Source organism: Osmerus mordax, chromosome 16 (assembly GCF_038355195.1).
Source record: "Osmerus mordax isolate fOsmMor3 chromosome 16, fOsmMor3.pri, whole genome shotgun sequence".
Lineage (NCBI taxonomy): Eukaryota > Metazoa > Chordata > Actinopteri > Osmeriformes > Osmeridae > Osmerus > Osmerus mordax.
The window spans coordinates 3,564,677-3,591,910 of NC_090065.1; the positions used below are offsets into that span (position 1 = coordinate 3,564,677).

General features: G+C 45.7%; 3 protein-coding genes across 3 annotated transcripts in view; all 3 read right to left on the reverse strand.

The window, feature by feature from the left end:
• Positions 1–19,432, reverse strand: part of cntnap2b (contactin associated protein 2b) — a 33,429-nt gene extending 13,997 nt beyond the window's left edge. The window contains exons 1-12 of the mRNA XM_067252520.1: positions 19,135–19,432; positions 11,199–11,309; positions 10,418–10,611; positions 9,934–10,081; positions 8,484–8,687; positions 7,649–7,833; positions 6,181–6,324; positions 4,340–4,598; positions 4,093–4,242; positions 3,386–3,548; positions 265–371; positions 24–143 (exon numbers count right to left, since the gene is read on the reverse strand). Coding sequence (XP_067108621.1) covers positions 24–143; positions 265–371; positions 3,386–3,548; positions 4,093–4,242; positions 4,340–4,598; positions 6,181–6,324; positions 7,649–7,833; positions 8,484–8,687; positions 9,934–10,081; positions 10,418–10,611; positions 11,199–11,309; positions 19,135–19,216 — 1,867 coding nt within the window. The 5' untranslated portion in view covers positions 19,217–19,432. The remainder of the gene's footprint in view (positions 1–23; positions 144–264; positions 372–3,385; positions 3,549–4,092; positions 4,243–4,339; positions 4,599–6,180; positions 6,325–7,648; positions 7,834–8,483; positions 8,688–9,933; positions 10,082–10,417; positions 10,612–11,198; positions 11,310–19,134) is intronic.
• A 1,860-nt stretch (positions 19,433–21,292) lies between these two features.
• On the reverse strand, positions 21,293–22,793 carry LOC136959366 (protein transport protein Sec61 subunit gamma). Its single transcript, XM_067253680.1, has 4 exons — positions 22,672–22,793; positions 22,128–22,238; positions 21,828–21,930; positions 21,293–21,483 (listed from the first exon to the last, which is right to left on the reverse strand). Exons 2-4 carry the CDS (start codon positions 22,219–22,221, stop codon positions 21,474–21,476), a joined length of 207 nt encoding a protein of 68 aa, XP_067109781.1. The 5' UTR covers positions 22,222–22,238; positions 22,672–22,793; the 3' UTR covers positions 21,293–21,473.
• Positions 22,794–23,466: 673 nt separating this feature from the next.
• LOC136958539 (retinol dehydrogenase 12-like) lies at positions 23,467–26,228 on the reverse strand. Its single transcript, XM_067252521.1, has 7 exons — positions 26,217–26,228; positions 25,478–25,574; positions 24,864–25,019; positions 24,659–24,763; positions 24,271–24,480; positions 23,870–24,062; positions 23,467–23,569 (listed from the first exon to the last, which is right to left on the reverse strand). The coding sequence occupies exons 1-7, from the start codon at positions 26,226–26,228 to the stop codon at positions 23,467–23,469; spliced, it is 876 nt and encodes a 291-aa protein (XP_067108622.1).
• Positions 26,229–27,234: the final 1,006 nt, after the last annotated feature.

Sequence of the window (27,234 nt, forward strand, 5' to 3'; positions counted from 1 at the left end):
TTTGGGCCGACGGCGCACCTCACCCGTCATGTTGCAGTTGACCTTGGAGGGGGCGATTGGGCCGCTGCCATCTGGGTCCACCCAGTACGTCCCTGAAGTCTTCCCCAGGTGCTTGTACTCCTCGCAGGACTGCTCGTACACCGCTGAGGGAGCGCACACACACTGCCTCGTCACCTTACTGCCACACTGAAAACACTGTGGGAGTGTGTGTGTGTACGAGCGTGTGTGTGTACTGTATATGTGTGTGTGTGTGTGTGTACTCACAGGTGTGACAGGTGGCCCCAGTGTATCCGGTTCCATTGCAGGAACAGCTGAAGGTGTCCCCGGTCTGGGAACAGTGGCCTCCGTGTTCACAATGATTGGGAACACACCTACAGGAGAGAGAGAGGTAGAGAGAGAGAGAGGTAAAGAGAGAGAGAGGTAAAGAGATAGGTAGAGAGAAAGAGAGAGTGAGGTAGAGATGTAAAGAGAGAGAGAGATGTAAAGAGAGAGAGAGATGTAAAGAGAGAGAGAGGTAGAGAGATGTAAAGAGAGCGAGAGAGAGAGAGGTAGAGAGATGTAAAGAGAGAGAGAGAGGTAGAGACGTAAAGAGAGAGAGGTAGAGAGATGTAAAGAGAGAGAGAGAGGTAGAGACGTAAAGAGAGAGAGGTAGAGCGATGAAAAGAGAGAGAGGTAGAGAGATGTAAAGAGAGAGAGAGGTAGAGAGAGAAACAAGAGGAGGGGGTATTACTACTTAGCCGTCTTCCCGCTGGCTCCACCATCTCCACTCTCTCCCTCTCTAATGTATGTTGTACGTGCGCTTGTGATATCTGTTTAAAGACGTCCGTGTTTGTAAATGATAAGAATGTAAAATTGTGTCGAATAATTAATTTGCTATATCACAGTTTTATAATCACACTAAAAGCTATGCTTGTATAATTGAAAAGCTGACCTTTGTATAATACCACAGCAGAAGCTGAAAAGGTCATGATAAGTGACAGCAATAACCACACAGACATGACTGACTTTCAATTGGGGGTTTGATTGGAACCAACCAGATCGGAACTATGATGCATGCTGGGATTTGTAGTCACAATCTCCATCCCCTCAAATCTCCTGCCTAGTCGAATACACCAGCACTGGACCTGGGCCTCGTTGGACCGCTCAAGACTGCGTTAACCTGCTGAGCCGAGGCCAAGCTTTGAACCACAGGGAGGTTATCAAACACACGGGCACGGTTCAGCGAACCACCTCAGCTACATCAGCTCCACCTGCAGTGTGAGGACAGGTTCCTCTGTGCAGACTTGCTGCTAAGACTGATGGTGAGATCAAAGCCCCTTGTTAACCCTTCCCTGCTTTGAAGTGATCTGACTTACTCCCCCGGGAAGAGTTCACAACGAGGGCATGGCCATCACCATGTCTGTTCACAGGTACAGCTACACAGGTACAGCTACACAGGTACAGCTACACAGGTACAGCTGTACACAGGTACAGCTACACAGGTACAGCTGTACACAGGTACAGCTACACAGGTACAGCTACACAGGTACAGCTGTACACAGGTACAGCTACACAGGTACAGCTACACAGGTACAGCTACACAGGTACAGCTGTACACAGGTACAGCTACACAGGTACAGCTCCCAGCGCCCAGACACAATCTCCACATTTGACATGGCTGAACGGCAAAGTGAAATGCAGTTGAAAGTTGAATATTTATGAGTTGAGTTTTAATTTAGACTTATCGCTACTACTCCTGTGATATTGATTGGAACTGTAGTGGCTTCTTCAAACCATCTTCCCGTCTGGCATTTCAAACTGGGTCTCCCACCATTTCAGCACTTCAGGGGGGATTCAGTAGGATGTGGGGGTTTCAGTCCGGATTGCAGGAGGAGAATACGAATGGAGAGATAAGGATTGTGTTTCAGATAGTGAGTCAGAGTCGTGTTGGAGAGTCAAATCCTCACACTGGGAGAGTGGATTTTAATGAGTGTGAAAGATGAGAATGGAAGAGCTCCTCACTCTCTACCTCTCTCTCTCTACCTCTCTCTCTCTACCTCTCTCTCTCTCTCTACCTCTCTCTCTCTACCTCTCTCTCTCTCTCTCTCTCTCTACTTCTCTCTCTGTTGCTTTCTCTTTCTCCCACTCTCTTTCTCTCCCTGTTAGCTAGACTAACCTTTAGCGGCGATGGGTACTTTCGGATCTTGTGTGACGTGATAAGGATTTGTGTGTTGATTCTTCAAGCCCGTGTATTTGTCTTTGTGCCTATGGAAGTGTGAGTAACCAGTAGGAGCACACACTGACTGAGACAGCCTCCTCACTAAGCCTGGTGTTGGTGGGATTGATGCCTCTGCGAATGTGTGTTCGTTTGTTCTGCTTATGTTTACGTCCGCATCCGGCGGGAACACACGCTTAGTAAGACATCCTCCTGTCAGAGCCTGGCTATGCTTGGAAAAGCATTTGGTGTGTGTGTGTGTATATATGTGTGTATATATGTGTGTGTGCATGTTTGCGTGTGTGTTTCGTATGTGTGTTGAACAGCAGGGATCGGGTGTGTTAAACCCTAGCTGTGATCCTCTGATTGGAGTGTCTGGCTGGATCTCGCTGTGAAACATCCACTTGATCTGCTCCCCGCCACCTGACACAGCCTGGGCCCCCGCTGAGCCTCAAAGCTGATTGGTCCACATGGCGGCGTGTTAGGAGGGAGGGCCTGGGGTGAAAGGCTTCCCCCGCGCTGCAGCCACACAGAGGAGCTGCTGGTTACTCCTTCAACTTCAACTTACATTTACATTTAGCAGACGCTCTTATCCAGAGCGACTTACAGTAAGTACAGGGACATTCCCCCGAGGCAAGTAGGGTGAAGTGCCTTGCCCAAGGACACAACGTCATTTGGCATGACCGGGAATCGAACTGGCAACCTTCGGATTACTAGCCCGATTCCCTAACCGCTCAGCCACCTGACTCACTTCATTGGTGTGCGGAGCAAAGCATGTGTCGGTGTCGAACCGTTTGATCCGTCTTTTGAAACCTACGTGGTTGATGTCTTTGCTGTGGTGATGTGTTGTCCTAATAGTCAATTATAACTAGAGTTATGTAGAAGTGTCATAGTGATACCTGGATATGATCGCTTCTATGTTGGATTTGACGGTTCTATGTTGAAGTTTCACTCTGGTACCTGTCTATGATGGTTAGATCTCCATAGAGGACGTGTACCCTCTCCATAATGGCGAGGTCTATAGTTAGCTGAACTAGTCTATTATAGACCTTTAGACCTGACTATAGATTTAGTTATTATAATACTATCTAGATCTATAGTCAGCAGGAGACTAGTCTATAATATCTAGATCTATAGTCAGCAGGACCTGTCGATAATGGCTTGGACTATATCATCTATAGTTAGCGATACCTGTCTATGATGGCGCACATGTCCAGGCTGACGTTCTCGAAGGTTCCCATGATGCCTTGCTCCACGGCCCTGAGGTCGGCCAGTTGGTCGTCCACGTGGATGAGCTGCATGCAGCCCTGGAAGGAGCGTCGCGAGGGCGGCGTGCTGGTACGCAGGAAGTATCCTGCCGATGGAACAGGAAACACGGTCACTTGTGATCAATCAGGGTAAATATGGGGGAGGGGCATAGGTTTCAATGAGGTTGTATTCATAGCTCAAAGTGAATGGTGAAGAATCTGTCGTCTATCGGACAGGGTGAGGCTTTAACTAGGTTATCTGTTGTTTTCAAGGTGAAAAGCCAGGCGTTGATTATGATTTGGGAACTGTTGTTTTAAACGTATGCTCAAGGGTGTGATTTCACGAACAGGTTCTGGGCACCAACCAATCAGAAAGGATATCGGAAATGGAGACGCTTGTCTCCCATCGACACCGTGTAAAAATACACTACCACACACAGACAGGCTGTGGAGATGAGCCTGCAGGCTCTGACAAGGGGTTGAGTGGCTCATTATCTGATCATCTCTGGTGTGTCACCTCCCCTACCCCCCAACCCACCTGTTTCAGGAGTGATGTCACATCTCCGGAGTCTACCTGAGGGCCTTGGGGGACGGGGCCTGGGGGGCGGGGCTGGGGGGCGGGGGCGGGGCTGGGGGGCGGGGCTTGTGTACCTCCGAAGTAGTAGGTTCCTCCGGTTCTGATCTGGATGGGAATGGATGTCCGGACTGTGGACGCCTCGTTTCCGTCAATGGTCAGCATGGCGTGGTGCTCGAAGGCCATCATGTGAACAGTGTGCCACTGGCCGTCGTTCAGGCCCGAACCTGCACACACACACACACAGATTGGACGTTTCCAAAACGGCGTATAATGACACCTCCGCCCCTGAAGCGGTGGAGCAGAGGTGTGCGCCCGTCCTACCTGAGGCGATGTCGATGCGCGTGTTCTTTCTCTGCGCCACGCTGATGTAGACGGTGACCTTGCCGTCGGTCAGGCCCACCTCCACCACGCCTTCGCCCAGCGCCGTGTACACCAGCAGCCCGCTGGGGTTCCAGGTGCGGAAGGCCAGGCTGACGGACAGCATGTCGCTGTCACTCTGACCGGGCAGCCGCAGGAAGCTGCTGCTGTTGAAGAAGACGGGGAAGCTCTGCGACTCGGAGCAGGAGAACGTCAGGTTCCGCTGTGGGGGGGAACGGGGAGGAGAGCGTGGTGAGGAACCGTGACGAGATGATGGGTAGAGCGCGTACCATACGGGCTTGGGTCCCTGATGCGGAGACGAGGGTTTGATTCCGGGCTTGGGCCATTTCTGAATGTCTTCCCCTCTCTCTCTCTCTCTCTCTCTCTCTCTCTCTCTCTCTCTCTATCACTCACTCTCTCTCTCTCACGCTCTCTATCACTCTCTCTCTCTCTCTCTCTCTCTCTCTATCACTCACTCTCTCTCTCTCACGCTCTCTATCACTCTCTCTCTCTCTCTCTCTCTCTCTCTCTCTGTATATCACTCTCTCTCTCTCTCTCTCTCTCTCTCTATCACTCTCTCTCTCACTCGCTCATTTCCTGTCTCTTTTTTTACCCAAGGATGAAACCTCATGTAGTGTAATGTAAATGTTTTCACTTAGCAGACATGACATACAGGGGGGGATTTGAACCATTGACCTCTTGATCTGCAGGCTAAACTACTCAATCACCGAGCTATCCGCCTTTGTCTATCCATACTATCCTCTGTCCACATGATTCCACTACTGGAAACAGAGCCGAAACTCAAAACGCAGAGCCCACATTGATACTGGTATCAGGCGTGTCGCACACATCCTTATCCGACACTATAAACACACATTTCACCAGAGAAGATTTTTCTGCTGCTGACTGCTAAACTGTTAATCTCTGCCGGCCGGTCCAGTGAGGCTGAAAGCTTGCAACCCAACACCGGGAACCAGCACAGACCACCATGGCGCTTAGTAAAAGCATTTGCTCAAACCAAGGCTAAGAGGTACAGGAGAAGGGAGATCAATATTAACACTGGATCTATACTTGTTTTCGCATTAATGCTTTGCACTAGGCAACTCACATACATGTACAGTGCACAGTTCGCATGCGTGCACCAAAGGACACACGCCACCACACACCGTCACACACACACACAGTAGTGAAAGAGCAGAGCAGTAATTGCACCTTTGTGCCGAGTTTGGGGGCTTTTGAAGCCTGACAGCCTGAGTCTGCTGGGCTCGAAGTCTCTGTGTGATATTCTTCTGTATAGTCAGCACAGAGACGGGTCTCTTCCATCATGACACACACCCGAGGCCAGACCTTCTCCTCTCTGATGTGTCTAAAGCAAGCTGCCCACAAACCCTGTATGACACGGAGCCTTCTGAAGGAGTTCAGGACTGATCTCGGTGCATTTCGGCCTCTGTTGGAGCCCCTGAGCGCTGGGATTAATGAACTAGTCCTGCGGAAGACCATCCCGTATTCCCCTCACGTGTTGCTAAGCTACATCTGAACATGCACAGAAGGAGAGGAAGAAGTGTTTGAAATCTTACGTGTGGAATCGTAACATTTTGAACAGTAACTTAAGATCAGCCTACCCGATATTCAGTCCTAATGATTATATCAAGCCCTACTGACGTGCTATGAAAAACGTACATTTGGTGGGTTACCCCCCCCCCCCAAACAAAAACAATGATTAAGAGAGATCCCAATTGACTTGTGAAGGGGCTTGGACTCTCCCCCCAGCCCCCTGAGTGCGACCCCTCAGAAGAAGCTCTTACAAAGCTCGAGGTGTCCACTTTCTTCCTCTTCACCAGGTTGGTGATGTTGTCTCCGTTGTAGGTGATGTCCTCCATGCAGCCCACAAAGTTCTCCTTCCCCCCCGAGCTGGGCTTGGAAGAGACGGGCATGCCCCCAAAACTGATCTGTGGGACACAGGAGGAGGGAGGAGAGGACGTAAGAGGAGGGAGGAGAGGAGACAGGAGGAGAGAGGAGGGAGGAGAGGACGTAAGAGGAGGGAGGAGAGGAGACAGGAGGAGAGAGGAGGGAGAGGAGAGGACGTAAGAGGAGGGAGGAGAGGAGAGGATGTAAGAGGAGGGAGGAGAGGAGACAGGAGGAGAGAGGAGAGGAGAAGACGTAAGAGGAGGTCAGAATAGAGGCAGAGGAAGAGAAGGAACTTCAGGGTCTGATTTTTTGTCAATAATTTTTGTCAATAAGGAACAGTTTGTCCTGATTGCTGCTTGAGAACCACACGTGGTTCACTGCCTCCGATACTAACCTTAGACCACACATGTGTCCAGTTGGTCTGACAGTAAGCACTGTGACAGGGTAAGCACTGTGACAGGGTAAGCACTGTGACAGGGTAAGCACGGTGACAGGGTAAGCACTGTGACAGGGTAAGCACTGTGACAGGGTAAGCACGGTGACAGGGTAAGCACTGTGACAGGGTAAGCACGGTGACAGGGTAAGCACTGTGACAGGGTAAGCACTGTGACAGGGTAAGCACTGTGACAGGGTAAGCACTGTGACAGGGTAAACACTGTGACAGGGTAAGCACTGTGACAGGGTAAGCACGGTGACAGGGTAAGCATTGTGACAGGGTAAGCAGGCCACTGGGGCTAGAACCCATGCCCCTCAGGGTACAGTATCACGAGGGCCCAGATATGAGAGTCATTTGTCGTCTCAGATCAATAGCTTCTGTCCAAAGCCTTCTGGGAGGCAATCGTTTTCACTTGTTCCTGATTGCATTAACTCGACCTTTCTAATGAAGAAATGTCTGTTCTTTCTGGCGGAGACGAAAGTGCTGCATCTACCTCTCTGAAGCACCCTGCAACAGTCCATCACAGAGAGAGGGGGAGAGAGGGGGAGGGGGAGGGAGGGAGGGAGGGAGGGAGGGAGGGAGGGAGGGAGGGAGGGAGGGAGGGAGAAAAATATGGTGTGTGTGGGAGAGAGGGAGAAAGAGACGGAGGGAGGGGGAGAGAGAAAGAGAGGGATAAAGATAGTGTGTGAGAGAGAGAGAGAGAGAGAGAGAGAGAGAGAGAGAGAGAGAGAGAGAGAGAGAGAGAGAGAGAGAGAGAGAGAGAGAGAGAGAGAGAGAGAGAGAGAGAGAGAGAGAGAGAGAGAGAGAGAGAGAGAGAGAGAGAGAGAGAGAGAGAGAGAGAGAAAGAGAGAGAGAGACAGAGAGGGCTGAGAGGGCACACGTATGTGTGACACCCTGCAGAGGGCGAACGGCCTTTTCCCCTCGCATACCTCATAGTCCAGGTCCAGGTGGTCAAACTCCCCGTTGGTGCGGAAGTGCTGCGTGTGGTGGTCCAACGTGAAGTTCACGTTGCGCCGGTAACGCTCGATGACCACGGAATGCCAGTGGTCGTCGTCCAGCAGGCTTCCGCTGGTCACCTCCGTGTGGCCCTGGATGGAACCGTACTGGTTGCTTCCTGAAAGGGGCCAATGACGACACAAACAGAAACAATGGGGGTCAGATGGCTGAGCAGTTAGGGTATCAGGCTACCAATCAGAAGGTTGCCGGTTCGATTCCCCGTCATGCAAACTGACGTTGTGTCCTTGGGCAAGGCACTTCACCCTACTTGCCTCGGGGGAATGTCCCTGTACTTACTGTAAGTCGCTCTGGATAAGAGCGTCTGTTAAATGACTAAATGTAAATGTAATGTAACCCCCCCGGCTAGGCTGTGAGTTGTTGCCGGCGCGCACGTACAGTAACACGACTCAGCACTATACTAACAGTATTTTTTACAAACCTCTTTGTCCTGTGTTTTATTATGATCATAATCGTGATCAATTAATTCAAGGAAAAATCACAAAATCATTCAATGATCATGGAAATTCTCATTTTCAATTTTCATTCAAATTTGCATATGGATGAGTAATGCCTCATATTGATTATGATGCATTACTTTCCCCAATACAAAAAAATATATATATTTATATATATTTTCTAAGTAACAAGTATCGGTATGGTATTGGTATTGGCAATACTGGCCCTGTATGTACTTGGTATCGGATCGATACCAAATGTTGCAGTATCGCCCACCACTAACAGGAAGCGAGTGAGTGTGGAGTGTTTTACCCAGGTTGATCATGAGTTGTAGTTTGGCTCGGTGCAGCTCCAGGGAGATGTAGTCCCCCTGCTGACCCTCTCCATGCAACAGGATCCCGCCCCCAGCCGTGGTCTTGAACTTCAGAGAGATCACGTCTTTCAGGATTTTCATTTTCTTCTGCTTGAAGCGGTAGGAGATGACGCTCTGGCCGTCGAAGCTGATTGTGTCCGCCCCTGGACGCACAGGGCACACGGAGCGACATCAGCAACAACAACATCCCCCGTGTTGTGATGGGATGTGGGGCTGAGATTGATGGGAGATTACAAGACGATGCTCCTGTCATGGTAAAGATTTGACTCTGACAATCTGCTCTGTCTGCCTGCCTGCCTGCCTGCCTGTCTGTCTGCCTGTCTGCCTGTCTGTCTGTCTGTCTGTCTGTCTGCCTTTCTGACAATACGTGTCTAGACAGCAGAGAAGCTTTCTGTTTACATCCCCGGGCTACTGTTTACATCACTCCCTTTCTCTTTCACCTCCCATCTACTCCCTGTCTCTCTCAATCTCCCTCTCTCTCGCTCGCCCCCAGGGCAGACTTTCATCTCTCAAACCTCTGCTGGCTGAACAGAGATTTCAAAAACACAGCCATTACAGGGGGCTCAGGCCAATCTCTTTGGAGGAGGAGGACAGGGAAGCACCTGTTGAATTTCAACTTTGATAGCTTAGTAGGTGCCTCTAGGACCACACTGGAGTGGCAAGGACTAGCCAAGAGATGGCAGTTTAATTGGTTGGGCACTCGTGTTTTCTTTCAGCGGCTGGTCCCATAAATGCAGCGTGTATACAACACGCTCGTCGACAGTGTTCTAATTTACTTCCTCGATCTTTTCTTCCTATTTGGTATATAAACATGACCTAGCAAAAGCAATTAACACAATCCAATTAATCACAGATTAATTTTCCACCCTGACAAGAAAGGATGTTATGAATGATATGCTAATCACACCAAGCAGCGTATTTATCAAACCATGTTACACAACTGATTATTTTAGCTTAGTTTCCTGCCAACACGATATGATAGGCTGCTACAGGATTTAACTAAACAACTTGGCTGACATTTTCAGGCGTTCGTGGTTTTCCCAAGGTAATCTTAAATTTTTCATACCCTGCTCAGAACCGAAGTTAAACTTTTCCTCTGCTCAAGGCAGCTTTAACTAAAAGGGCATTTCTGTTGAACGTTAAACACAGCTGACTTTGTCAAACTGCAGACAGTGCCACAATAAACCTCTGTGTGAACTTGAAAATAATCTATAAGACATTAAAATCTTATCTCGGGTCTGACGGTCTGTGCTGTCACACAGCTGAGGAGTGACATTTCAGAGTCGTACTGTGCCAGGCAAGACCAATCAAACACAGGAGGAGACAGTATTTTGACCCATGTGCACTTGTGGCCTGCCAGACAGCGACAGTGGATCCCAGATCACTCACAGAAGGAGCAGCCATAGACCTCCACCCTGAGGCCGATGCGGCCCTCCTCGCTCCAGTCCAGAGGCAGGAAGCGGACGAAGCGGGCCAGGATGGCGTGCTGGAGGTCATGGCGAACCACGCTCTCGCTGTTGGAGTTCCCGGCAAAGGTCTGTAAAGCCAACGCACACACACACACATTCAGTAAAGAAAAATCACACACCTTTCTCTCTCTTTCTGCCAAACAAACAGATCCCCCCCTAACCTTCACACGCACGTATTTATCTCCCTTTGATAAAAGATGGAACAGGATGTACAATCAACCACACTCCAGTAGTGCTTCTCACATCCAATGTTCCGTACACCAAGCTGCCCCAAGTTACGGTAACTACGGTAACGGTCGTTCACAGCACGGACCGGTCTGACTGAGCTAAACCTTCCTGAGGTGTCCAATTGGTATGACAGTCAATTCTACACATCTTCGGCGGATGGTGGGCGTGACACTGACCCAGATGTTGCCGTCCTGCAGGTACGGTCTCCAGTTCCTCCCCGTGTCGCTGTACAGCAGGCGGTACTGCCTCGTCCAATCAGAGCTGCTGTACCTCCCCTGCGTAGCCACCGCAGTCACCTGCTTCCTGCTGCCCAGGTCCACCTGTAACCACTGGTAACGGTCCGTATCCACGGGAGACCATCCCCCGGAACCTGGGGAGGAAGAACAGGGGTGGATGTACGTATGAGGAGAAAGAGATAGGGGAAAAGAGAGAGAGACACAGAGACAGAGAGAGATAGATAGAGAGACACAAAGAGAGAAAGAGAAAGAGACAAACACAGAGACAGAGAGAGAAAGAGAGAGACACAGAGACAGAGAGAGAAAGAGAGAGAGACATATAGACAGAGAGAGAAAGAGAGAGACATATAGAGACAGAGAAAGAGAGAGACACACAGAGACAGAGAGAGAGACACACAAAGACAGAGAGAGAAAGAGAGAGACACACAGAGACAGAGGGAGATAAAGAGAAAAGAGAGAGGAGAGACAGAGACAGAGAGAGAAAGAGAGAGACACACAGAGACAGAGAGGGAAAGAGAGAGAGACACACAGAGACAGAGAGAGAGAGAAAGCAAAGAGAGAGGAGAGACAGAGCGATGAAGAACAAAAAGAATCATCAGTTCAGTACACTTGTCAGAGTGGAGGTATAAACAGAATAAATCAGATGTCAGAGAGTGACAGGCTGATTCCCGAGGCACAGTGATCCCCCAGACGTGGCTGTGAGGGATGCAAGGCAGCCTACCTCCTCTCCTGTTGAGCTTGGCGTATCCGGCCCCATACCCTGTAGACAGCACCGACGAGCCTGAGAACAAGCTGTAGCCCAGAGGAGTGGCTAGGGAGTCGTCACACTTCCCTGGAAGACATCAGGCAAACATTAGACCTACAGACACACACCAGGAACCACAGACACACACCAGGAACTACAGACACACACCAGGAACCACAGACACACCACCAGGAATTACAGACACACACCAGGAACTACAGACACACACCAGGAACTACAGACACACACCAGGAACAACAGACACACACCAGGAACAACAGACACACACCAGGAACTACAGACACACACCAGGAACTACAGACACACCACCAGGAACTACAGACACACCACCAGGAACAACAGACACATCTCGGGAACTACAGACACACACCAGGAACCACAGACACACCACCAGGAATTACAGACACACACCAGGAACTACAGACACACACCAGGAACTACAGACACACCACCAGGAACAACAGACACATCTCAGGAACTACAGACACACCACCAGGAACTACAGACACATCTCAGGAACTACAGACATGTCAACAACAATAGATCAGGAGCTACAGACATGAGGAAAGAGTGACATAATACAAATAACTCAGACATATAAAAAAAATCCAAATGTAAAGCAGTCATCAATTCTCTTAAGGATAGTGTCTGTCTTTCTAACCATTTGGATATAAAAGCCTGTTTCCATTAAAATGGTGTACCTTGGAAAGTTTAATAGATTGAATTGGTTTTTATGCAAATCAAGTTGACCTTTAGATCCCCTTTGTCTACTTGAAATCACGAGTCCGAAAGAGTCCTCTTGTACATGAACTAGTCCAAACACAAACACCCTGATCTCCCTTGACCACCAAGGGCAGTGCTTTGACTAAAGGCTCACAAATTCTCCACAAACTAATTAAAAGCTAATCTTTACAGCATAGGGGTCAGTAGAGGAATATCAAGGCTAGGTCTCATCACTTATTATTCTCTTATAAAGTCACAGACTAGCTGCTTGCGGTACAGAATGCAGAAATCATTCGTTTCCAATTCTTCAATACATTACATACTTGCTAACAACTGTAGGCCTAGACTGTATGATTTAACTGAGGTAACTGAGGTGGTTCAATAACTGTCTAAGAACTGAACAGAAAGCCCTGACCCCATAAGATTACATGCTGGCTTCAGCTCAGTTAACCTTAGAAATGTGGGGTCTCGCATGCAGTGTCTTAGAGATGAGGGTTTTCATCCACACTGCAGTCACTTTTGAAAGTGAACAACATTTAGTTTATTTGGACATAAGTTGACTGAGAAGAAATTGAGGTAATCAATACTGTTTCCCCTGAACGTCTGATTTTAGCCATTAGCCCGTTGAAATCTGCATTCCCAATGGACCTCTGCGGCTCTGCTTCTGTCATAGCCAAGGAGATTGTTTCTCTGCATCGATGAACATTTAAAGAAAGAGATTGCCTCCATCCATTTCACTGCTCAGACTGACAGGGAAAAGCTCGACGTTTGATGGAAACGGAAAGAGAACAAGCAAGTAATCTCCACGGCTACACAGACAGGTGGAGAGAGAGAGCAGCAGAAAAACACTGTACGGAGACAACAAACACTTTCCAGGAGCCGAAGGAGCAAAATAATTAGTTTTTCAAAGGAAACTGGTCTTTGAGAAGGTTGTCAGCCATGGGACACATACATAGCTGTGGACAAAAAAAAATGCTAGTCTTTACACACTTAGTCTAACAAACAACTTTGTGAAAGCCATACTTCAAGGTGTATAAGGAAGGTTGTAGTAGGACTTGCTGGTGCTGTGCTCTGCTATGTTCGAGTGTGAGCCGTATGGAAGCAAATAGATGACATCATGTTTTGAATTTGAAGTCACTGAATACTTAATATTGAAATTTAAATACCATCGAATTTGTTGGTTTTGAATTCACCTCTTTAATATTGAAATATGAATTTATTTTGAATGTAAAAAAAAGATCTGATCAAAACATTTTGGTTGCTCAAATTTGAACACAGTAAAATTCAGATCTCAATTACTGTTCAAATTTGAGCAACCTGAATTTCCGAAACTAGAATTTTGTTTTAATCAATGGATTTGGTTGCAACAGTTCCTTTCATTGTAGTCTACCACCCAGGAAAAACATTGTCTTTCTCCAAATGTTTGTATGTTAGATATTAAGTTCTAATAATAACAATAGGTTTAACAATAGGTGTGGAGGTGATACTGTAAAAAGAAATAAAAAACTTCTCAAGCTGCAACGGACAAAAGCACACCTCACAATTTCCCCAGAAATTGTACCCTCTCTAGTTTGTCATACATTGTTATTTAAACAGTCAATCAATCGTAGAAAGCTGGGGGCAGCAGAGGAAAGTGATCCCAGACCCTCTCATTTATTGCAGCTGCTGTACGGCCTGACAGAAGAACAAATCCAGTTCATCTTCAAACGGAATCACAACAAATGTTCAGCTTCCCCTTTACATGAAAACAAATGAACAACATGTAGCAACTCCTGCGGTAGTGGTGCAGAATGCTGACTCGTGATGCATCTCCCTCTGAGCCTATTGACCTGTCTTTGACAGTGTACATCATCTGTTTCACTTGTAGTTTCAGATTGGGAGGTGGTGTGTGTGGTGTGTGTGTCTGTGTTCTTGTGTTTACGTGTGTATGAATGAAAATGAGAAAGTGAGAGAAAGAGAGAGAGAGACAGAGGGGGGGGGCATATTTTCTTGACCTTCAACAGTTCTTTCAGAAACACCAAGAACCTATTACAAAGTTATGAACAAACTTTTATCATGGGCTGATATGAATGTGTTGTTTATTATGGTATGATAGTGAATTTCTAAACGATGATCAATTCATTCTTAGTCTCTCAGCCCTCTGAGAGGAAAATTAAGGATGTAGAATAATTATTTCTCCTAAATGTTTGATACAACAGTGATGATGCCTCGCATGTTTCAACATTGAATAAGAGAACAGGAACACTGAGGGGAATGTAGGCCGAGCCAAATACCACAATTAGCCCTGACCGTACAAGTCGTGCACACTGGGAGTTCAGCAATAACAATGGCTTGGCACTGCATCCAAAACCCAACCTTAAAAACCCCCAGCAATGTATCTTTATTACACCAAGCAAACCCCTCGGCGGTGCAGAAAACACAATCGCTCGTTCATAGGGAAGCTAACCTGTTTCCCGGTTTTAAATGAACCCTTCTACCGCTCCTCAGAGACAGTGACATATCTATTTACATTCGCCTGCCTTTAGTTAAGCGTTAGCCACAGACACAGGCCGCTCCCGGGAAGACAGCATCAGACGGGCAGGTTTGAGGAGAGTAGCCAAGCGTCAAATTAAACACGCTCCCTCCATCTTCTGCTGTCGTTGATTACAAACTCATACATTAGTCTGGTGGAGGGCTTGAACACACTCTGTTACAGTGTGCTCCTGAAACGCCCACACACACACCACCTCGGAGAGAGGGTGCGCGCACATACACACACGAATGCACACTAATTTGCACAAGTACACGCACCCACTCATGGCCAATTAGTCCTGAACGTTTTAGCTGGGGGATGACAACAAGTTGGCAGGACTATAACCTGTCATCATGTTGTTGATCTAGATCTTATTAAACTGGGATAGTATTAATATCAATGTTGTGTGAGGATAGGCTGTAGCCTGGTCATTTTGACATCCGTCTAAACTGTCCCACTTCCCCTCACATCAGGTCTGCTTCATTTAAACTGTCAGGTTCCATAAAGTCAGCTGGAATAGATGACCCTTTGACATGAGTTATGTGTGGGAGGAATGATAATTCAAGTGGAATTTCTTAGCCTGTGCGAACAAATGTGTTTGAACACGTTTGACCTAGGTCTGCTGCACTGTCTCTGGTCCAATGAGGTGATCCCTCTGCAGTGGACATACTGGACCCAACCGTGGTCAATAATGGATGCCTTCAAGGAACAGGAATAAACCAGGAAAATTATTCTGTACCATGAATATGAGGGTTGTAGACAGATAGGGCAGAAATGAACTTGCTGTGAACCCCCAGTTCATAGACTAGATCGTGCTGGAGGATAGAGGAGGCTATGTGTGTTTTACAGCTGTGTGGGTGGGGTGAAACCAAGAGCACATTTGAATAAGGACGTACGACAGGGTTGAAACCAAGGACATTTGATCATATAGGCTGATTATTGATGTGCTACCAAGACTGCAAGAGTTTTAATGACGTACTGGGTCGCATGCGTATGTATGATGGGAATGATCTCGATGGATCGGAGAAGCTTTTGGTTCGAACGAAACTGCAAAAGTTGGCTGCGAATCCCCTTCGAATAGTGTGAACACCACTGACGGAGTAGACCTGCAGGGGGATTCTAGGAGAAGAAAGCCAAGGTTTAATTGGTATTTTCTTTTGGTTTGTGGTTTTAAATTGGTCATGCTCTCCAGTGAGCCTCGATAAAAAGCCCCTGGTGTTTTGGTAAACAAAAACACAGAGAATTTGGTAAACATACCCACAACAAATCTCCTGCATTCAGCATACAATAAATACATCATCACATCTTCCAGGAGCCCAAACACACTTGCATACCCACCTCCCTCCCTCCCTCCTCCCCCCGCCCCCCCCCACACACACACACACACACAGACACCCTGTCCCTAACATTATGCCTGAGTTAAAAGGTTCAGATTCAAGTCCCTACCTGAGAAGAGGGAGCCCCTGAAAGCTCCACATACGCTGGCTTCCCTGCGAGTCTCCGCCTATGGGATTACTCCAAAAAGGGTGCTGATTATCTTTATAGCATAAGGCTGTCAATTAGCAACCCCCCCCCATACAGACACACGCTCACACCACTCACACACACACACTCACACCTTGGGCCTCATCTCAGGGTGAGGCCGGGAGGCAGGCCCTTGAATGGAACCCTCCGCGGCCTCCCTTTGTTCGAGCAAATCAGTCGGTAGAACACAGCATCTGCCGCCACGCTTCTTCTACTCCCCCCCCCCCTTCTCCCTTCCTCTCAGATGAATACTGATCTTGAATGAAAACACGGCCTGTCAAAGCTGTTCCACATGGAGGGGGGGGGGGGGGGTTCTGTCAGTCTGTTTGAGAAGCAACAGCGACAGAAATGCTTGATTTTTAATTTCTCTTTTCTGCTGGAGCAGAAGTGCATAAGAGGAACCCCAGTGATTTAGCTCCTGATCTCACACAGAGAGAATGACCATTCATCAGTAATGCCCGGACACAGGAAGTGTGTGTGTGTGCCAATGTGTGTGTGTGTGTGTCTGTGTGTGTGTGTGTGTGTGTGTGTGTGTGAGAGAGAGTCTCATGCTGCTGTCCTCCATCCTACTTAGGAAACAACAGTAGAATAAATACATAATCACGTCACATTTGGAGTTATAGGATAGTCCTGTGATTTGGATAATAACACATTTGCTGGCGTATTTGGTTTTATTCAGTTGAATGTCAAGTTACAAGACTACAATATATATTGTATATACAAATATATAGGTATACACATTTGTATACTGAAATATTGATATATATATATTCTAATTTTTTTGAGAGATAATTAATTTTGTGGTAAAACACCACGGATCCGCACTAATAATCACTTATAATTAACACTATATGAATGTAAGACCATAAACTGCTAATTTTATTCATTAAATTGTACACTACACTAAATTCAGCATGGCTTAGTTATATATTCGGCCATGGATTTGGCAGATTTGGGAGGGCCTTTGTTTGGTACATGGCCTTCAGTCGAGTGGACGATGGGAGGAGCCAAGAGAGGGGGAGGGTCAAGAAGGGGCGTCATATGGTTTGACAAATCACAATGGCAGGTGTTCCGAATCGTAATGAGCTTCCTCATTTGCTTAACAAAAACCCCCACCGTAATCTAGAGGCTTGCTGCCGTCCAAGGCAAGATATTATCTTGACACCTGATCAATGTTGTTGTTCGGTTCCCTCACTGACGTCAGTCTCCAGTTTCAGTATTCTGTATTACTGGAAAAACATTTTTGCTGTATGTTGGAACTTGGGTCTGGTAACCACGGAGATCACACATTACATTACATTACATTTAGTCATTTAGCAGACGCTCTTATCCAGAGCGACTTACAGTAAGTACAGGGACATTCCCCCGAGGCAAGTAGGGTGAAGTGCCTTGCCCAAGGATACAACGTCAGTTGGCATGACCGGGAAGCGAACTGGCAACCTTCGGATTACTAGCCCGACTCCCTAACCGCTCAGCCACCTGACTCCCTACACACCATCCATACTGAGAAAACACCATTCACATCCCATGCATTTATGAATGGGTAATAATCTGTGTTTGTATTTGAAACAGATCTCATAAATGTGTGTGTTTGGTAGAGTCAGGGAAGGCTAACTTGCTCCTGTCTCCTCCAGTCTGCCTTAATGAGGACTGAAATGTTGTTAGGTTCATTTTTCCAGTGGGGTTGTTTATCCATCATCCAAGGCCATTATTCTGACTACCACACCTGATTTATATAGATCCCTTAGGTCAGACGAACCAAATTAGTTTGAGGATTTAAGCACCCTTCTCTCTCAGCTGCAAGTTTAAACGTTGTGGTTTTGGAAGTTCAATACAGCGTGCCAAATCTGAATACATTTCCAGAGTCTATACATTGTTGTCTTTGCACTGTTTGAATTCAACATGAACTGTATTGATATAACAACTCTATACAGGACCACTGAGACACAAGTCACATGGTCAGAAATGAGCTTCTACTGATGTCCCAGGGGTCAATACAGGGTTTTTAGAGGAGGTCAAAGGTCACTGGATTGACGCTTCTTGTCTCATTGATGCAGCATGTTATTAAAAACAATCATTTGCTTCTGCTTTTGCCTTTAAATAATATGTATCCAGACAGGTTAAGTTTATAAAAAAATACTCTGTTGGACAACAGTTTATAGCCATTATTTTAGTAACGATTTTTATTATTTTAATTAAGAATCCTAACAGTCTGTGTGTCGGTATTGGAATAAAGTAGCTCTAAGGACGATTTCAGTTCACATCTAGGCAGTGGTGAAAATCACTGCAAACGATTAGCTGTTATAACTAATGTATTTTTATTTAAAAAAATTACCCATCTAATACACAGAAGACGTTAGCAAAGTCTGCCCCCCCCCCCCTCCGCTCCCCTCGGTTCCCTCTTTACATCCCTCCCTTTCATCTCTCTCCTCCACTCGCGCTTTCTCACTCTTCCTAATACAATAACATGAAGGGCTCGCGTATTCCACAGTTCTTCACGTAATAATGCTGTGCCTCTCCATGTTTGGAGTGTGAACACACCCTGTCACCCGCCAGGGCAGGACAACGATGCCAGTTTACACTGCCAGACCACGTGTGCCCTGGGTTCAATGATATCACCTGCAGTGGGTGCAGTTGGTGAACTTGTTAGTGTAATGAAAAATGCGTAAACTTTCTTCCAAATGCTCATTCATTTTTCACAGCTTTGAAAGATGTAGGCTATTGTGCAAGTACAGGGCTCTCGCAAATATTTCGTTTACCTCGGAACATGTCTGCATAGAAAGACTAAATGTAACCAATCTAAACATTATTATTACCACAAATTATTCAAAACCAAACCATACAGTTCTTGACCACACATGGCATACATAAATTAGGATCGTAAAGCGACAATGATGACAGGTCATAGGTAACCGAAAACAACTAATTTCTCAACGAGTGAACACAAACGACACAATGCAATCTCCCTATTAACTCCGGTGTTTTCATCATAGCCCATGCGCTCCATAAACTAATAATCACTTTGACGCATACACACCAGACTCTGCAATGCCCCCGGTCCAGTATGAAGACTACAAAGCAACGAGGATGGAAAACCCATACAGTGAATGGTATTTTAGCTAGCCTACTTACGGGATGTTGAGGACACAGCGCTGTGGATGCTGATGCGGCTGAAGATGCAGAGCAGAACCGTTAACACCGGTCCGGGATACATCTTCGATTTGAGCCCGCTTACGACAAAAGAAGATTTTTGTTTTGTTTGTTTTGTTTGGTAACCGCCTTATCAGGCGGAGGCAAGCTGAAAACAGCTATACAGACGCGGCTTCTTTATTAGCTAAACAGAAAGTGGATGCTTCCAAGCAATGGTGCGCAATTATTGTAACCCGCTCCTGTCACCCTGCAAAACTGAACAGTTGCCAACAACGGTTCTCTTTTTCAGTCAATATCCGATTGAGACATGTTTTTCCACTGCGCTGGCCCATCCGCTCAAACTGCATTGTCAGAGACCCAGCTAATTATGAAGAGAGAGAAGGGGTAGTCGCTGCCCAGGTGCTGAAGTGGGAATGGTCTGGCCTATCCCCTATATTTTGGTAATGATGGTATGTTCCAACAAACATACACAAGGGGACACGCGTCACAAAAATGAAATGAAAATCGAGATTAAACTGCTTTTCGGGAGTATCTAACTTTCGCATCATGACGTGAACATATAGTCTACTTCCGAATGAAACTGGATAGACCGTCGGTCTTAATATTAGGTCTATGTAGGCGGTGCAACGTTGGGAGGAATTAGATTTGACCGTTATATAAAGTCAACTTACTCTGAAAGGAGGTGAGCCCCGAAAGTGTATACATAGCCTACACCATCGGGATAGGCCTACAGAATCCGTCAAGGAAAGAGAGACGAAGCCCATTGTATGCTCCATGTACTAGTTGGTGAAGCAGCCCACTGTAAAATGCAATGGAAACCTGGAGCTGTCAGATACTTTCCTCAAAAATAATTATATCAGGCCAGCGTGCCCGGTGTTGTATCACCCGATGCATGACTCTCTGGATTGGCACCCCCTCGCGGGAGCGCGCGCGAGTCAAAGCGTGAAGAATTTCGTCTTGATATCGCAACGAAGTATCAACAACAAAAGAAATGTTTTCACCATCAAATCCTTTTTTAAGATAGGAAATATTACTCTTATTGTTTAAGTCAATGAAATAAATGAAAACATAAAACATAATAAACCCACACCTACCATGGACTATTCTGATTTCAGACCTGTCCACCCTATACATACACATGTATTGGTATTACATTTATGCTATTAAATGTACATCATGCTGGAGTAGAAGGGAAGAAACGTATGCAGGGGGAGAGCATTTCATGGCAGGCCTTGTTTTTCATTTAATGTAAGTGCAACGCACTTACATTAAACGGTATTTTGGGAAAACGGAACAGGGTTTGAAGTTGCGAAAACCCACGACACACCGACGTACCATAACCTTTAACGGCTCTGTTAAATAGGTGTAGGCTACATATGACCGGGATGTGATCTAAAAGGGTTAACATTTTAAATTTATTTTTCATTTCATCTGACACTACCCACTATGAGTGGGCCTACTCAATAAAACCACAAATATTATGAATCAAGACTAGCTAGCCTAGTACATTAACCCATTTATTTTTCCTGTTTACATGTGTGCACCCTAACATGAATAAGTTATAGCAAGTGTTTGTATGGGCGAAGACCCCAGTCCAATACTTCTAAACCTTCCATCCTTGCTTTGGCTTTCTCTTGCGGCATTGGCATAAAATATTTAGGAGTGATACTTTTTAATCTCTTCTTCAAATGAAATCTATACAAATCCCTTCAGATTCAAAAGTGTATACATCTGAGCTGTGCTCTTAACCTCACTGCTCATTTAAGATGAATTGTACAAGGCAGGCTGTGGACTGGACTGCTTTCTTTCTGTGTCATACTCCACCTTGTTCCAACAAGTAATATTATTCTTAAAGATACATAATGTTGTACTACAGAACCCATGATGGCTGGGCTTCCAGACAACATTGCAGTCTGGTGACTGGTCCATCGTAATGTAGGCTAGTATTATAATAACCCCCTTTGTATAGAAAAAAGATTATATAAATGATGTGTAAACAAACGGCTGGTTGATTGAATCTGTTCTGACTGAAAATTCTACACTAGAAAAGCAATTCCAAAATGTTTTAAATCCACCTGCTCTTCTTTAAGTCAAACCAAGTTATTTTATGAGGTCCTAAAAAAACATAATTATGACAGAGTAAGGAAGTCAACTTTATTTACAAAATCAGCATATATGAATTGTTGGTGGTAGTGAATTCATACACACAAATATGAAGAAATAAATCAAAAACACTATTTAGCACTTTGTTCCTGGGTCCATTTGCATCCGGACAGCCAGCAAGTCAGCTACACAGATCAGTCAGTCCAGGAAAAGGTTGTTCAGCCGCCACTGTAAAATTAGATAATAAAACAACAACATTCATTTAGAGACTTACACAAGTTAAAAAGGCAACTAATGGCCTTATCCATTAGTTATCCAGGAACTGTATTATTATTTTATATATATTTTATATTTAAATTGTTTTATTGTTCTTAGATTGTTTAGTTCTTAGAAAGTTAAACTTCAGTATTTTTACTTAATTTAAGATTTGTATATGTTTAGTGTTTCGCACCTCCCTGCCACAGTAAATTCCGTGTTTGTATAACATACATGGCGAATAAACCGAATTCTGATTCTCTAAACACCAACTCACGATAGATGGGAGAAACACAACACAGGTCCTGGTTACTTACACAATGATGTTGTTGATGGGGATGTGGATCAGCTTAACAAAGAAGCCAATGAAGCCCATGATTGCGAAACCTATCGCTGTCGCCATGGCAATTTTTTGAAATTCTACAAAGTATCAAAAGAGGAGAAATGGGTGATTAAATGATTGCACGCAAAAGCCCCAGAATAGCCAGTGTTTGTCTAGGCTTGATGTAATGAAGTTTTCCAAGTGTCCCATGGCAGGTTTCTGGACGTGGGAGGCTATGAAGCTACAGTAATAACCTAAATCATAGCTTGAGAAAACAAGTATCGCTCAGGCCTACCTTTTCTGTCAGGCTTGGTGCATCTCTTCACCAGCCTTATTGAGTCTTTCACAAACTGACGACTGGGCTCCACAAACTGCATTATTTGGTCCATGGTGATGAGGTGCTGGACTAAATTAGACATATTGAATCAGATCATGAGTTAATTACTACAGCTAGTGTTGTTTGATTGACTAGCATTACAGAACACCAAAAGCAGTGACTGAATTAAGACACATCCATGTATTTTGGAAATGTACGGTGATTAACATTTAGCCTACACATTTATACAGTAACAAGCTAACCAGGATAATATCAAAGTCATTACATTCAGTCAGTACATTATCGTATAACATTTGCTTAAATACATCATTTGCTTAAATACATCAGTTCACTCCAAGTTATGGCTAGTTAGCTCGACAGATGAATGCAACTACTCAACATTTTGCTAGGCTACATCGCTAGACTAGAGCTAGCTACATTTGGAACTCAAAACACTGAACGTTTACACAGTGTATCTAGAATGCTTTTTTAAAGGATTTTGGTGATACATCAGGCGACCTACCGGTTATTTCCTTGGCTTGGAACACCTTTCTCAATGGTTGTACGCTGACTGTACCGAATAAAGAGCAACGTAAGGTTATAGCTGAACTGAAAGCCACGTATGTTTAAGATGAAAGGCTGACGATACAACGTATTGCGCATGCGTAGAGTATGACCCGGACGCGGTCAAAATAGAGAAGTGTGGGGGCCTGTTAGCCTTTTTCCATCCTGTTTCACTTAACATTACGAACAAATAACCATTCTATAAAGGAGCGCACGTTGAACTATTTAATTGTATTCAATTGGAGGAAAACCTTTTACGTGTTCAGAAAAATGAAGTCCGGAATTTCACTATTGTGTTGGCCTGTAGGTGACGCCAAGATTGGATTTAGAATAGGCCTATGCATTGTGCCGCTGATGTCATTAATCAAACATGAATCATAGCCTATGTAGGCCGAGCTGAAGTGAAGTTTATTATTTTGACAGTACATCCACAGTACTTCTCAAGCATCATGGCATATCCAATGGTAATGCTAAGGCTGTGTTCAACAATGCAGTACACAATGCAGTATAAAAAAAGCAAATTAATGGCATTATATTTTTCATTTGCATAATTTAATCAACTGTATAGCAAAGTGATGCGAGGATTTTAATCTTGGCATGTATGACATATCTATGTAAACATCAACATGTGTTAAAATAAGTATCCATCTACCAACTTTTTATTCTATCCGTTGTTCTTGCATTTTGTCCCGTGAGCATCTTTGTCGTTGAGCGACTATTGATATGAAGCGCGTTTCGATTGATGAATGATCGCTCAATCCCACGTGATTCCGAGCATTTGGCAGCTGAGTTCCCAAAGCTTCTCAGCCATAACGTCATCCCTGCCAGCCCGGTCACAGCTCGACAGTTTACAGTCACTGGAGGAGGAAGAGAGACTGACATGAGAGGACTTAACCAAGTTTTTGCAGCATTGTGTTAACAAAGTTTTAGATTGAACAGCTACACTGTGTGTGTGTGCGTGTTGTTTTCTGTCGCACATATTAAACACAAGCCTAGAGGAACAATTCTAGGAAGGCTAAAAGAGTTTTTGTAGCATTGGGGAACATTTTTAGATGAACAGCTACAGTTTGTGTGTGCATTGTTGTTGTTTTTTATTGCATTTGGTCAACACAAGTGTAGAAGAACAACACTGTATCTGTGTGTTGTGTGTACTGTACCAGTAGTATCCCCCACTCTGGCTGTCCAGGTTGGGCTCCACAGCACAAAAGATGGAGGTCTGAGCTCCCTGAACCACCGTCTTGGTGAAAGGACGCACAATCTTCCAGGAGATGAGCAAGGCCAGGTTCATGTGTCTCTTCAGCTCGGTACGCACAATCCCTGGATGAACGGCGTACACGGTCACCCCTGTGCCTGAAAGAGGAGAGGGTTTAGAGACTGGCTCTCTTTAGATGTCACGGATGTTGTGACACGCATATCCTGACATGCTTTGAGGCATCTGTGGACCATCTGAAAACACATCCCCCCTCCTAAAAACTTAGTGATGAGCTAGCCCGATGCACCAACAACAGTGGTCCCAATAGCGCTCATAGCAAACCCCACACATGGTAGCACTCCTGACCCTGCAGCCTCCTAGCCAGGGACCGTGTGGACAGGATGTTGGCCAGTTTGCTTTGCCCGTAGGCTCGCCTGGAGTGATAGCTCGTCTCACTGTTGATGTCCTCCAGCTGGATCCGCCCCCAGGCGTGGGCCATGGACGACAGGGTGATGACCCGCGACGGCGCCGACCTCTTCAAGAGGTCAAGTAACAGGAAGGTGAGCAGGAAGTGACCTGGAGAGATAAACAGGAAGTGACTTGGAGAGATAGACAGACTCGGGTCAAGAACGAGCCCATGACGATTTGCTTGATGACCGGCTTTCTCAGTGGCTTCATAAGGGTGACAGCGGCCCACACCACTTCCTGTTTTGATACGTCTCCATGGTTATGTCTCCATCCTGTTTCTTTTTACCCAGGTGGTTGACCCCAAACTGCATCTCGAACCCGTCTGTAGTCTTGGAGTACGGACACATCATGACGCCAGCGTTGTTGATCAGTATGTTCACCTGGCTCTCCTCTGATGAAGAGAATAAAGAAAGAAAGAAAGAAAGGCCATTTGAAAAGTTAGATCCTCAACAGGATAACTACAGGGCAGGAAGACAAGGAAGTGGTCTCACCTCTGTTAATGAGCTGTGAGAATTCCCTGATGGACCTGCCGTCTGCCAGATCCAGAGGCCTGACCAGGATGTTCGGGTTCCCAGAGTTCTCTGTGATCTCAGCCTTGGTCTTCTCAGCCTTGACGACATCCCTGCAAGCCAGGATGATCCTGCCCCCTGCAACATCACACTCAGACACTTATTCATTCAATTCAGCCAACGGATTGATTGATTTGTTGATTGATTCAGTGGTCTTCACGCACAGCTGCATCAAGTGTATTGGGGTCAAGGGTAGTCAGGTGGCTGAGGGGTTAGGGAATCGGGCTAGTAATCAGAAGGTTGCCGGTTCGATTCCTGGCTGTGAAAAATGACGTTGTGTCCTTGGGCAAGGCACTTCACCCTACTTGCCTCAGGGGGAATGTCCCTGTACTTACTGTAAGTCGCTCTGGATAAGAGCGTCTGCTAAATGACTAAACCATACCTTACACGTGTAAGGTATGTTATGCCAGGTTGCTTTGCGTTGTCTTGTCCTAAGAATTTCAGTGCTCAGTCTGACTCTGTGTTGTTCTGTGCATCTGACAATAAAAGACTTGAACTTGAACTAAGGTGTAATGCAGTGTTAGGGTGTGCAGTACCTCTCTTGGCCAGGTCAAGTGCTGTTTCCTTTCCTATACCAGTATTACCGCCAGTGATGATGACTGTTTTGCCATCCAGTCTGGCATCGGACTCCCACTGGCCACAGAGCAATGCTCTGAAAAAGGGTTAGCATATTGTGAGAGAATACCAGCTTTTCGTGAACGGCATACAATCACATTTAAGTATGAATTAGTCTGCTTTGACCTGTTTTTCTTTGTCTTTCAGAGCGCTGCTGATTTGCACTCTCTAAATAGTTTCGCCATTCACCAAACAGTTCTGGAGATAAGTACCCCATACATCTGACCCTGAAGCCTCCTAGCCAGCATGAAGAGGGTTAAGGTCTCACCTGAGTGTGTAGATGTTAGCCATGCTAGAGGCTGGAGCCTGATTCGCACCCTGTATTCAGAGCAGCTGTGGGAGCAAGGCAAGGTACCTCACGTCCTCCCTTCCTCCTTGTCTTGTCACAACATGACCCTCGACTGCCCTTTCAGGTGCCAGGTACCCTAGCTAACCTAGTTTACCTCACAGTTTAGGTAGTTTATGTAGGTCGACATCACACCTAAACTGGGTAAGACTGGGCAGTTCGCTGTGCTGCCTTGGAAAGAGGGTTGCTGAATCGCTGTGGTGTGGTTGGCCAGATTGGGGTTGTGGATGCTAATACCAGATTATCCACTGCAGTGTGGTTCAACCATGTGATCCACTTTGTAAAACTGCAGTGACCTTAGGTACTGTGTATACATTACAATACATGCCTGAAGCACTGACAGCATATGATTGATTCCAACTGAAACTCAAACGACAATAAAAGAGGTTATGGATTGAAAGGATTGTGAAACCATAGCCCAGGAGGAAGTGAAGTCCACAACATTCCAGGAATAAGAGCTAATGGATGATAAGCTGTGTGTTACCCTGGAAACAGCACACCTTCAAGTAAAGGGCCTTTATATATAAGAACAAAGCAGGTTTAATGAGGACAATGTCCACAAAGGCAGCTATTACAGCTGAATGACTGTAGGAGGTGGAGGAAGTGGAGGTGGAAGACCTGGATCCATAATTGCAGATCATATACTTAAAATGAAAGAATCGGGAGGCACATTAATACTAAACTCTTTCTTTCACCTTGTGTTCTCTTACGGTGGTGGTAGCAGTGGCTGAATACAGTTTCAGGACATGCACACCGAGAGCACCATCTAGTGTTCACCATCAACTTCACCAATATTTCTCTGAGCCACTCAATTAAGCCTGTAAAATAAGTCAACTTGGATACACGACAAACCTTGATAAACCCTGTAGACGTTCAATAACAGATAGGATTGAAAGTTTGAGGTTCAAGTACAGTTACCTCTGACACATTTGATTCTTGCTCTTCGATGCATAGTCACTGGACTTGTGACAGCAAGAATAAAAAGAATAGTTTTACTGTCCACTAGAAAACTGCATGTTGAAATCAAGTTATTATTAAGACAAACATTTATTCCTTTATGACTCGTCCACAGGAATGTCCATTTAATAGTAAAAAAAATAAACCAACATGATTCATGTTCAAGCAAAATGTTATGTAATGCCAACAAGTGTTCACACAGACTATTTATTGTTACCAAAATGTATACCTGAAGTTGTCTTATAAACACATGTATGCAAACAAGAGAGAGAGAGAGACCAGTCTGTTTGAAACCCCTTAGCTGAGAAGTAAACTGCTTCCTTGTAAGTCAGCCGTAAGCTACATATTTAGTGCCCATGAAGGGCTGGCCTCAAA